Raw genomic sequence first — 13,245 nt, 5'->3', positions numbered from 1 at the left:
AAATCCCACTGAGCGGTGTAGTGCGATCGGCAGCGATGTACATTTTTAAAAACGTTTAATAAATTACAGGCTTTACGCGTAGCACTTAATGACTCGGTACGTTTGTACAAAATCAGTATGCTTGACGCATGAGCACTCTTGCATTCCATTCCCATTAAAATATGACCACAGCAGCTGAGATTCAAATCTGTGACCTTGTGCTCACCAGCAGAACATGACAGTGGGTCACCTCTCTTACAAAATCAAATATACAGCACAGAATTTCAAACTTGGAGAAGGTGATGAGATTCTGGTATTTAAATCATAACAGCAGCAACTGCAATAGCGAGAAATGTTGAATGGCAAATGTGCATTGCTGCAACATCACGTCCGTGCTGAAGCTGTTCTTGTCCAGTGGTAAAGCAAGTTCAAATTTCACGGTGTGTGAGTGGTATTCACTCATACACCAACAGAATAAGTTTGCTTCAGACCGTCATCAAGTTGTATACCACAGCTGGCTTCTTGTTCACAAACTGCATTCGCAAATTTGTGGACGTCTGTCGACTCTGCAACGTCAAGCTTTGTTTTAAAAGCGAAGCTTTTTTTTGCGAACCTCGCTGTGTTTCATGACCGTGGGAGCTGCAGCCTGGCTGCTACCTTGCTGAATAGGCCAACCAATCAACGGAGCACACACGCTGAGCGCGCCGCTGGGTGCCTTGCAGCACCACCAGATGGAGCTTGCATCTGCGCCACCACCGGCGGTGTGGGGGAAAGAAGAAAAGAACCAGAAAGCTTGCCTTCAGGAATCCACGGCTGCATGGTAATGAGGAAATAAACGGTTCTTGCGGATAGAGTGGATTTGAATTGCATTTCGTATGTATGTGCATGCTGGCTCCAAAACCCTCATGTGTTCAACGTGTCCCTCGTACTCGGTAGTAGTCAACAATTCCACTTAAACAAAGGCTCGGTATAATTTTTGTGTATACGTGCATGCATACTTGTGTTTCGACTCTTTATGCACTCAAACAAAGCTTCGCTGTATATAGATTCCAACTCATTGGATCTGCTGCAATTTTTTTGAAATTGGCCAGTAATCTGTTGTATAACTGATGCTTTTGCTCGACCAGACAATGTTTTGTAGGCCTCTTGATTACATAAGGTTTGGTTAACATAAGGGTGACTGGGTTCTAAAAACAAAAAAAATGGCACAAAATTATACAGCTACTCTCTCTGTACATGTATACAATATAATTTTATACTTATAAGAACATTTAGATGCACGTTGAAGAACCCCAGGTAGTCTAAATTTCCGGAGTCCCCCACTACCGCGTGCCTCATAATCAAAGTGGTTTTGGCACGTAAAACCCCATAATTTAAATTTTACTTGTAAGGCCACTATTTTACCTGAAATATCATGTTGTGCTACATATACGAGTTGAATCTGAGCTGAAGTTGACACTGAAAAAGCACTTTTTCACAAAACATGTTTTTTTGGTCAATTTACTAATTGTTGGAGTGATATCCCATGATCTAGAACAGCTAGAGCCATTATTGTTTTTATTGTGATAACAACTATATGGACACTCCTGGTGCATATCTGCAGCTGTCGTCGGCGTTGCCCTGCTGTTCATTATAAAGTCCAAGTGTGGTAACATCGCAGCTGCGCGCCATACGCTATCGGTGCACGTGAAAGCGTGTGAGGGTAAGCCGAGAAGGATGGTGGTTCGACCTCCTGCGCACAAGGGAGAAAGGCAAGGAGGAAGAGAACACATTGAGTAAGGCGTGTTCATGTTTGTCTATGCATGTGCGACAGCATGCTTGTTAGTTCAGTTAGTAAGCGAATATTTACAAGCTTATGCGGCCAATAAAGCTACTTTTATTACTTTGTGTCGCTGTCTAATAATTTGTTATTGCAATCGATGCTTTGCTTTTGGGCGAAACTGTAACATTTCGTTAACATAAAGTTCAATCAGTAATCAGATAGTGCTGGGAGCAAAACTGTAATGTTGTGCCCATATACTTTCAAGATTCGATTTTTTTTTTTCTTCTCAATAGTCATGGTACAGACACTGAACTCTGATCATCTTCTGCAGAATGACTAATCATTATTTGATTTGAAAACTGCTTCAAGCACTGCATATACTGCATATTCTAGTACAGTAAAACCTTGTTCATACATTTTGAAGAAAAAATGAGAGAAAAAAACTTGCTGACCGGGAAAACATGCGATCTGAACTCACAAAATAATTTGCAGACTCAAGTGCAGTTGTCATCAAAGTAATCAGAAGTGTTGCGCGAATCATTTCAGCATGAAACGCTGACGCGTACAGAGCTGGTGGGACACGTGGGGACCAAGACGCGTTGTTTTTGCGGCTTGGGGCAAACTTACGTTCGTGCTCCTCGAATTCAGCTTGGGTCAGCAGCTGCTTCAAACGGAGCATTTTTGTGGGAAGTTTTGACATGCCCACTCGGCACTAAAATGTTGTGGCACGAAGTGCGCCAAGCTGGTGTAACCTCGAGATGCACATTGTCGTTTTCCTACTGCATACTGTTTTAAGACTGCAACAGGAAATATAAACGAAATTGAGCTGGTGCGCAACAACGCCACCATAGCGATACATGACCCTCCCTTTGTGCTGCCTGCAGCAGGGAACGGCCGTGCGTTTGGGTTATCACCTGTTAAAAGGCGTGCAGTACGCTTCCAGTGGCACCTATGGCCCACACACTGTGAAACAGATAGGTGAATATGCTTATTGCAATAGGGCTGGCGGCGATAGCCGTGAATGCAGTGTGCAACGACCCGGGAGGAGAATCTCTGGTACCAGAATAGGAAACTTGTGTGCGCGCAGATGTTTTCACGTGAGACCGGCGGGCAACTATTGTGGGGAAGCCACTGCGGCGGGTGGCTACTGTTCTCGATCGTGCTCGCCTCGCACCTTTTCTCTTGTTTGCATGGGATGTCGCGGCTGGAGAATGTATCATACAATTGCAGTTTGGCGATCTACTGAATGTTGGTGCCGAAAGATTGTCTTCCTGGAACGCATGAACCGGTAAAAACGCATACCTGTATTGGGTCATTTTCTTGTGTTCTAGATTGTCAACGTTGGCACCGGGAAATCGTATCAATAATGTTCTACTATATCTACCTACCCCAAAATATTAGATTTCTGCTGAGCAGTTCTTTCCTACTGTCTCCAGAAACAAGAGTCGTAGCTTTATCTATCTCCTGAACTAATGGATCTACAAGCAAAATTGTCACATATTTGAAATCGGCATGAAAAACTAATGAATAAAGTCTGTGCATTTTCATCATAATTGGCCATAATATACAGAAAATATTTAAACTCGCATCCCTCCTTTTTAAGGGCTGCCAATTCACCGTTGCAGGATTCAATTTTGTTCAAAATTCTCTGTGGATCAGTATACATCACCATGCTGTAAAACGCAAACTGGCTGGTCTTTTAATAACAAGTGTCTGTTCATGTAAATGAAAGTTGGCAGCACATATTGTACACCTGTAAGTTGCACCATAGATATATAGTGCGCTTTGAGACCAGCACTAAAGTACAAGGGATGATGGAAAAACAGCACAAGTGCTTTGTACCTCTACAAAGCAAGGCTATTGCACTGATGCATACATTAACTACCTACCGTATATACTCGTGCAATGGCCACACCCGTGTAAAAGCTGCACCCAGAACTTTGTAAAAAAAATTCCCCCCAAATAATATTTAAAAATTATTCGTATATAAGCTACACCCCTGATTATTGAGAAGGTTGGCAGAGTTATCTGTTGTATGGTGCAAGAATTCTGAAGCTTCTTTTCTTTAATTGTCGGCAAAACAAGTCAGTCATGCCGAGCTTTTGGGTGCCTCCAGGAAGGAAAAGCACAGACTCCAAGATTTAGCGGTTGTTACAGAGACACTGCCGTCGCCATTTATTCCAGCCGGCAGGAGACATGCTACGGGAATAGCCAAGAACAGCCAGAGCCAGTACAAGCGAGTACTTAGTTCAATAAAGGCAAGTACCATCGAAAATATTTACGGGAAAAAAAAAGTATTTTTCTCTGAGAGTAGGGGCTGCACCCTAATTTTTCACCCCGAATCTCATAAAAAAAGAAATAAACCTGTGGCCGTTACATGAGTATATACATGAGTCCAGCTGCAGTACCACTTGTTGCTGTGCCAGGTGCTCCCAGATTGGCTATAGAAGGAAGTTTCAGTGAGCAATGTGCTTTTTTGTTGATCCCAGAAGTTGACCTTACAGCACCACTAAGCACAAGCATAAATCAGAAGACATAAAGTAGAAAACTTCTTGAGTAAAAATTTAAGGTTGCTATTTCATGGTGTTATGTGTCTGGCTGCACAAGAGAGCATAAGCCTCAAACAAAGTGTACAAGCCAAAATCATGCCAATACCAAGGCTAGTGGAGAAAACTGAAATGAGAAAATACATTCTAGTTGTAGCTAACTTTCTCACTTTCCATTTGTACACGAAAGTACATCCCACACAAAGAAATTCTTTCACATCATATCACAAAAAAAAAAGTGCCATTAGACACCACTTTAATGCTAATGCTTGCATGAGATATGAGCAGGAAAAGTCACTTACCCTTGTTAAAGTGCACCAAAATACTTCGTGTTGCGACTTCCATGGGATGCCATTTCACCCTGAAACACAACTACAAAAATTAGCTTGTGTGCTTTTTGAATGTGCTATACTTACAATACCATGCTGTCCATCGCAGCTCCAAACCATGTCAATCTTTATCTTTTGGCTTCTGAATCCAAACTTCCTGTCTTCTGTTTCTGGTGCTTGGATTGAAAGTTTGAGGGTACGGACGGAGAACAGTGTTGGTAATCGAAGCCCCGCCGCAACAGCAGTTTTGTTTTCTTTCTTTTTTTTTTTCTGTGTGGACCCATAAAAAACTGGCAAAAAGGTGACAAATTTGGCTATTCCACTTTTCTTTTTCTTTTTTTCAGCACTTCTCTTTTTCTCTCTCTCTCTTTTTTTTTTGTCTGCCTTTTTTGCAGTTGCAAGATCCATACCATGCATCCTGTGTCTCTGTTGCATGTGTAACGTGTTGCATACTGGTTGCAATTTTATTTTACGGAAAAAACTATTTACACACCTTGCCAAGCAAGAAAAAAAAGTAAGAAGAACTCATTGTGAAAAGAGTAAAGGAGGAAAAAAACAGCCAAGATTGGGCCAAGACAATCAATTGAACAGCAGAGCGAAAATTGTCGCTTGAAGGCACTGAATACATATTCAGCAGAACTGGGAAAAAAAAAAGATCCTAAAGCACAGTATGATAACCACCATGCTAGGGCAAATGCACTAGCTGACCTAAACAAACAACGTCACTGCCTTCCATCACGTCAAAATGGCGCAAAGCCGACTAGCATGAAAATGAGTCTAGAGCTCTGTAACCAAGTTATATATATTCAAAATAAAAAGTGGAAGAGAAAAAGACTGTTTCGAACCTTAGCACATTAACCAAAAAAGCTTTTTTTTTTTTTTTGAAGCAGAAAAGAAAGAAATTGAAGAGGTTAATGTTGCATGAAGGTGCGATAAACTTAAAACCAGATCCAAGGTAAGCATTCTCTCATTAATAACTAAGATGCTACAAAACGGTAGCATTGGGTTTGGAACTGGCCCACAGAGTTCGCCGAAAACTGCATGGGAAGCCAAAGTTGCCTAAGTGAATCCCATGCAAGAATGCAGACAACTAAGGATGGAACGGTGGCGTCAAGTACAAATGGGAAAAAAGAGACGGTGAAACTAGCAACATCTACGAATATGCGAGTCACAAACAAAAGAAAAATGAAAACAAAGCTCTGCTTTCACCATGTTGTGTTGTGGCATGTTTGGGTGTACTATTTCGTATGCACAAGATTGTTAAAAAAAAAAAGTGACATACAGGCCACAATATGTACAGAAATACATTATAAATGGAGCGCGCAAGAAAGTTGACAATAAGCGTCACAATAGAAAAAAAAAAAAAAATAAGAAGGATGACAGGTGAAGGTGAGGCCATCATCGTCGCCAGGAGCGAGCTTCGCTGTCTTCCTCCTCTTCATCGTCCACAAGAAGAAGGTCTTCTTCCAAGGCCAGGTTTGACTGCAGACACAATGGAGCAAATTAGTGACAAAATACTGTCTGCCCAAACATAGGCATACACAGTTCTGGTTCAATTGACAACATTACGCTTAAAATGTGGCAGTGTACAATGTAAATGCACGCTGCCACTTATAAACAAAAATGCTCGCTTGTAAATGTGAATGTAAATGCAAGTGATCAGCAAAATGTAAATGTGAAACATTTACATTTGACCAACCGTGCAGGACTTGCTCAAATGAAAGTTTTCATAAAATTGCGCTAAAGACAAAGATGAAAGGAACATGTACGACAGGACTGTCTTATGTGTTCCTTTCGTCTTTGTCTTAAGTGCGTTTTTGTGAAAAATGAACCAATTCGCCCAAACCAAGGTATTGCTGCTCAAATGTTTTTACTTGGACGAGCATATGTGCACTTGATATGAGTATGAGTGATAACATTACCAAGGTCCATGAAAGTTTGTTCAAGTGAAGTTATACGGAATCACTGTTATGCAGTATGTGTTATGTATGCTGCACTGCTATACAGTAGTAAGCCAAGGTGATGGTGATAATGGCCATGCACCATGCCTGAATAATGTGGGTGTGTTCCTCGCAGTATGTTCTGTACTGCTAGTAATATTTGATGGAATCTATTGTCCCAAAGCTATGTACACCCAAACCATAAGACACCATAGTGATGAGATCCAGATTATGGTTCTAAATGACCACAAATGCAACACTGGGGAACTTTCGATGACAAAAACCAGAAAAAATGTAGGACTTGTTTGTCCTTTGCCTAATCCACATCATGAACATTCACGAACTAGTCCTTCTCTTTAATTAACGACACACAATAACAAGACACTATAAATACACATCACACTATATATAACATGTACAGTCAGGAGCAAAAGCCTGTGTACCACAGCACCAGCATAAAATAATTGACACTGTTGTGCCATTACCACCAGCCCGGATTCCGAATCTACAAGATGCAGAATTTATCCTGTGAGCGCCCTTTGGACAAACCCGGAGCTGCGCCGAAAGGCACAGCGCCCTAATTCTCCCTTGACAAGTCAAGGTGCTGAGCCGTCAGGCAGCGGTGTCCTGCGGAGAAGTATCGGCGAGCAACATGTCCAAACGTGCCACCAAGTGCCAGACAGCCCGGTGCCGCACCTCCTTTTCCTGGAGGTCACCGCGCGCGCGAACATTGAACCGGGTGGCCAGCGCGGTCGCTGGTTGGACCTCTCGGACGACCGTCAAGTGCTGGCTTTGTATTGGGCCGTTTGAGTGACAATGGTTTCTCGGGGCTTATAAACCGCGACGCGCCGCCTGGAAAACCGGATCCGCCGACCCACCGGGAGCCAGTGCCGCTCTCGACTGGAGTGAGATGTGTCACGCGTTTTCGCCGGACGTCGCCGTGCGGTAACAGTCGCGTTTGCTGTGAGCTCTCGGCCCCAGTGCCGATCCCTTCATGTCCTGTATAATGACCTGTATATAGTGCATAAAGTCCCTTTTGTTATTCTCACCGACGCCTGACTCGGAGTCTTCGCTACCAACGCTCCATCACGAAACGGGTGATGAGTGCTACGGGACCACCTCAAAGTCGGAATAGCGGTGGCAGCGGTGCAAAGTCGTAACAGTGGTGGCAGCGGTGGGATGTCGTAACAGTGGATGGCAGCTACGGGATTGACCGGCATCGGCTACCTCGGCGCGGTGAGTGCCTGAAGTTTACCTCAAACACCAGACTTTCTCTGACACAGGTTATAGTAGCCTAGGGAAGGATTTGGTGTTGCATTGTGTTAACCTTGTGTGTTTCAAGCCTAGTGAGAGTGTTTTGAAAACCAGGGGATGCTGAGGGGGTAAACAGGGCAGTGTGTGAAACACTTGCGGATGTCTTACTAGTAGCGTTATAGTAGCGTACGGCAGGTATATTCAAAAAAGGTAAACAGCAGGAGGACAGTGTGAACGATAGGATATTCAAAAAGGGTAAACAGCAGGAGGACAGTGTGAACGATGGAGAAGTACAAGGTCAAGGAACTCTCCAAATTTGTGAGGAGTTGGGCATTGAGTTGGGCTCAACCAAAAGAAAGAATGCGATCCTTGAGGTCATGAGGACTGGGGACGTAACGGCTGAGGAAGCCGAAGAGGCCTGGGCGGATATCAATGAACGTCGGGAAAGGGAGGAAAGGAAAGAAAAGGAATGTCGCGAGGAGGAAAAGAGGGAGAAGGAACGTTGCGAGGAGGAAAGGAAAGAGAGGGAGCGACGTGAGCACGAGCTTAAAATGAAAGAGTTGGAAACCCGAAATAGCTCGCCGGCGCCTCGTCTCACTTCTAACGTTCCAAGAATACGCGATCAACTTTCACCCTTTGTCGTCGGAGAGGATATGGCCAAATACCTCGTGAAATTTGAGCACGTGTGCGAACGGAATAGCATTGAGCGATCCCTCTGGGCACAGAATCTGTTAGCGTTGCTTCCTGGGGAGGCATCAGACATAATAACTTGCATATCGAAAGAGGCGTTTGAGAGCTACAGTGATGTGAAGGAAGCGCTACTGCGGAAGTACAAATTGTCGCCCGAAGCTTTCCGGCAGAGGTTCCGGTATGCAAAAAAGGGCAAGGAGTCGAATGTTGACTTCGCGTTTCGTCTAAAAGCCGACCTGGTGGAATGGCTGAAGGGCGAAGAGGTTTACGACGACCGCGACAAAATCGTCGAATGCATCGTGTTGGAGCAGTTCTACCATTGCATTGATGAGGATGTCAGGCTCTGGCTGCAAGATAGGCTAAGGAGGTTAAGCTAAACAAGGCAGCAGAGTTAGCGGAAGAGTATTACACCCGCCGCAGCTTGCACAGCAAGGCAGTGCACGTAGAAAAAGCAGATAGGAGAGATGGGTTTTCCGGGAAGCCCGAAGAACGAAAGCAAAACACGCGTCGCGAGTTTCGGGAAGACAAGTCCCTTACCAAGGAAACTGTAAGGGAAGGACAGAATGCATCTCAGAATGATAACGATGGTCCCGAACAGCGAAACGATACGACGCGTTCTTTTGAAAAACGGAAACCGTTAACCTGCTACAATTGCAAAAAGCAAGGGCACATCGCTGCGAGCTGCCCAGAGAAAATTGCTTTCGCAACGATACAGCAAACTCGCAAAAACATACGACTATTGGAGCCATATGTGCAGGAAATTAAGGTAAACGGTAAGAAGTGCCGTGCACTTCGGGACTCTGCAGCAACTATGAACGTTATTCACCCGTCTTTCGTCTCCTCGAGTGATTTTACGGGAGAGTGCGCTAGGATACGGCAAGTGGCCGAGGAGGAGAGTGTCTGTTTACCGATCGCAACGGTTATCATTGAAGGAGAGTTTGGGAAACTTAACACAGAAGCCGCTGTGTCTGCTGCCCTCCCGGAGCACTTTTCCTACCTCTTCTCAAATAGCTCAGAGCAGCTGCTGAAGGATCAGGGCAAATCATTCTTTGGCGAAGTGGCGTACATGGCCCTCACGCGATCCAAAGCGCGCCCGCTGTCGAGGGAACTTGACTTTGCATCGGTGAGCGAACAGCGGTGCGGCACACGGACCAATCAAGGTAACTTAAGTGGCGAGCAGGCACGGGAGAGGCAGAGCTCGCAGGCCGGCCTGGGCGAGCGTGTTCTGGAAGTGAGTGGGAGTGACACATGCAGTGCTAGCCGCGATATGGACGCAACGCCGCAGTTAGGCGACGCGGGCTCCACACTCGCTCCGGTTTCCGCCAGCTGGCAGGAGCAGGCTGCAGTTGAAAGGGAAACTCTGATTCGCGAGCAACAGCAAGACTGTTCACTAGCCGATCTGAGGAAGAGCGTCAAACGGGGAGTGAAAAAAAAGAGGGTTTCATTTTACGAGGAATCTGGCTTATTGCACCGCCGCTACACGGATAAGCAGGGTCGCAAATATACGCAGCTTCTGATTCCGCAAAAATATCACCGGGAAAAATGAATGACCTCACTTGCTTCCTCAGCAGTGTGTTTTCGGTCCAAGTGATTTCAAGGGGACCATTCTATTTGTCATTATTATTGCTGATTATTAATTGTTCCTGATATTTTGGTGTGTTGTTCATTTGAAAAATGGTTGTTTGAGCCTTGTGTACCAGATCGTACACCTGCCTCTTGTTGCAGTGGGAGCAAAAAGAGGGATAGCAATTCAGTTAGGTTCATTTGGATTATGGCCTTGTCTGGTGTTTGACGGGAGACAGAGGGCACTAGTTCGTGTTGGGTGTTGCCTTATGCCGGTCGGTTTTGCAAGCTGCAGAACGACCAACCGGGACCAGTGGCGAGAAGCAAGGGCTTAGGAACTACCCGAGCGGAGCTGGTCGAGGTGCCTTGGCGACAACGCGGTGAGCAGAGCTCCTGTCCTGGCAAGTCGGACCTGGGCACGTGAAGTTACCTGGCGTCCCGACACTGGACGTGAACTTGGACGAGCCTGACGAACGTGCGCGCCTGGCATCCGAGCCACGTGGAGGCAGCTAGTCTTCCCGGCGCCTTATCTGAGGGCGGGGATGCTGTTGTGCCATTACCACCAGCCCGGATTCCGAATCTACGAATTGCATATGCCTTGCATGGTCTTTTGGCAATGACAGGAGCTTGGGAGGTGCGCGAACACGCATTTATATTGCAGTCAGCAACATTGTGACATTTTCCGATTACAATATTGCTGGCACAATACAAAGCAATCTAATCTTTAGCGTTACACTGCAGTAGACTACTACATAGTTTTGTATCATAAAATCATGACATGCATAATGACATGCATCATAAATCATGTCATGCATGTCATGACATGCATGACAGCAGCTTTTGCATGCGGTAGATCAATTCTGTGATGCATGCACTCATGGATGATGCTGTGCTTGTAAGTTGTCCATACTGCTAACTGCATCAGTTAGTTCCCACACCTCTGGATCCGGCCATTACACGCAAAAGCCAGCATTCATGTCCTAAGAATTAGGGCCCAACAACACTTGCTGGGTTTTACAGCACAGATTAGTGCCCTCACTTATTGCACCAGCAATTATCAGAAAAAGGCAGTGGACAATGGCGTTGGACACCTGCTTTCCTGTTGCTATCAAAAGATCTGAGCTCTGTGCCAATGTTCTCACAGTAAGGCTTCAATACTTCAATGCGGTCCCAAGAGATATAAATTAGCAAGGCATTACTGTGCGAGCCTATTAAAATATTTCTGTGAGCTGCCATCTTCTCCGCTATCCAGGGGCAACACTACATATCAGAAATCAATAAAACATTCAACACCAGTGATATTTGCCAAATACATATAAGCATTTCTTTTTCACTGAAAAAAATTGCCTTTAATAGTGGTGTTGTAGTTTCATCCCAACCTAACCAAGGTGGCTCCCCCACAGCTGCATGTAGGGGAATGCACATGGTGCACATCGGTGGCAGTAATTTTGTTTATACCCAGAAGCCAGGAGCTGCACTAATAATCCTGCAATGCTTTATTTTTTTACTGCAGGCAGCTATGATTTTATGTCACACCTACTTTTTTTCTTTTTTTTTTTTTTTACTGAGGGTGACACAGACAGGCAGAAATACAGACCGGTCACCATACATTTCAATGGGCCCAAACTTTCATTACATCGATTCTAAAATTGGCTTTTTCCGTATAATTCAAACTTTACTGGTCAGCATACATTCACACACCTGACCCCAGTGGTGACCCCACCTGCAACCCCTTTAGCGACACTCCTGTATTGGCAGAGCTTAGAGGACAGTGAATTCGTCAAACATACACCATCTCCTGCTGCAAACACCTATTTTCGGCCTACCATAAAAAATATTCAAGCGAAAACGGTAGCTCACAATGAATAATTAGACTACGTACCCAATCATAATGCATGCTTTTTTTTCCAATAAAATTGGTCCAAGAATTACCCACGTGGTGCAATCAGATAACAAAACCAAAAACCGCATTCGCAATAGCCTGCTGTCAGAGCCAGTGTCATTGCCATCAAAAGATGACGACTCTTAATGCATAATGGTGACAACATGCCGGTTTCAGTCTTAGGTTATGAAGACTCATTCTAAGATAACTTATTTTACATTCTAGGCTAGCGGCAATGAGTCACATCACACGTTTTTGCTGTTCCAGAGAATTGCATGCATCGTAGGATGAACTAGCGAAGTGGTTAGTCTAGCCAAGAGGAACCATCACGTTTGTGATTGTTGCAGAGTCGTTGGAGAAATGCAGAATATCAAACACACAATGGACCGCACAGAGGAGATGTTGTGATTCATAAACAGCCGTTTAAGTGCTCTCTGAGAGTTACGACGATAAATACAGATGTAAATAAATCTATTCTGTGAAGGTAAACTTTGTGAGTTCCAGCTTTCTCTTATTGCCAGATTTGGAGGCATGTTACAGTTGAATGCACATATTGTTTCTACTTTGTTTAGGAGCTCTGATGTCATTTTTGTGTTAGTTTTCTACTTTGAACACATACAAAGTGGGGGCACATTAGATGTGAGGGTGTGTAACAATTGGGTAAGCACTGCTAAATGAATCAACACTGTGTATCGGCATATTTTCATTCTAAGCCTATAGCTTAATTTGACGCAGCAGATAATTTGGCCAATACCGTCAGTCCCATCAGGGTCGATGTCAGTCAACTGTAACAGGAGAACATTCTATCGAAATAAAGTGTAACCGACCACAATTAGGCCAATGCAACCAGGTATACTTACAGCCTAATGCATATACAGTCCACGCTCGTTACAACAGACCCGTACAGACTTTCGGATATAACGGACTATATTTCAAACTTAATTTGTTCTACTTATTTTATTAATGCAACGAAGTTCACTTTTAACAGACTGCACTACAACGGACTATGGGCTACAGCGTATGAGATTAGCGACAATTTTTGTGAAAATCGGGCGTACAAAACGAACTTTTTCCGTGTCGACGTGGGCTGGCAATTGACTTGCGAGGGTCAGCCAACGATCGTGGCACAGTATCTTGCATGCCAGGGAGGGAAGATAGCGGGGCGGAAGCACACCATCTTTTGTGCACGAGGCACAGAAGTGGCTGCTGTTAACGGCACGGCTGCACGGTCGTCGCACCTTCAAAGCGATCTGCGATGTGAACAAAGTGTGCGCCTGCGCGGGCCTCATCTTTAAAGCGA

General features: G+C 44.6%; 1 protein-coding gene across 2 annotated transcripts in view; it reads right to left on the bottom strand.

The window, feature by feature from the left end:
• Nucleotides 1-4,861: 4,861 nt before the first annotated feature.
• Nucleotides 4,862-13,245, bottom strand: part of swm (Zinc finger protein swm) — an 81,649-nt gene continuing 73,265 nt past the window's right edge. For both annotated transcript variants that reach the window (XM_050184026.2, XM_050184027.2), the window contains one exon: nucleotides 4,862-6,098. In XM_050184026.2, the coding sequence (XP_050039983.1) occupies nucleotides 6,015-6,098 (84 nt within the window). In that variant the 3' untranslated portion in view covers nucleotides 4,862-6,014. The remainder of the gene's footprint in view (nucleotides 6,099-13,245) is intronic.

The sequence above is a fragment of the Dermacentor andersoni genome, chromosome 4 (assembly GCF_023375885.2).
Source record: "Dermacentor andersoni chromosome 4, qqDerAnde1_hic_scaffold, whole genome shotgun sequence".
Taxonomy (NCBI): domain Eukaryota; kingdom Metazoa; phylum Arthropoda; class Arachnida; order Ixodida; family Ixodidae; genus Dermacentor; species Dermacentor andersoni.
This window is presented reverse-complemented; position numbering and strand designations above follow the sequence as displayed.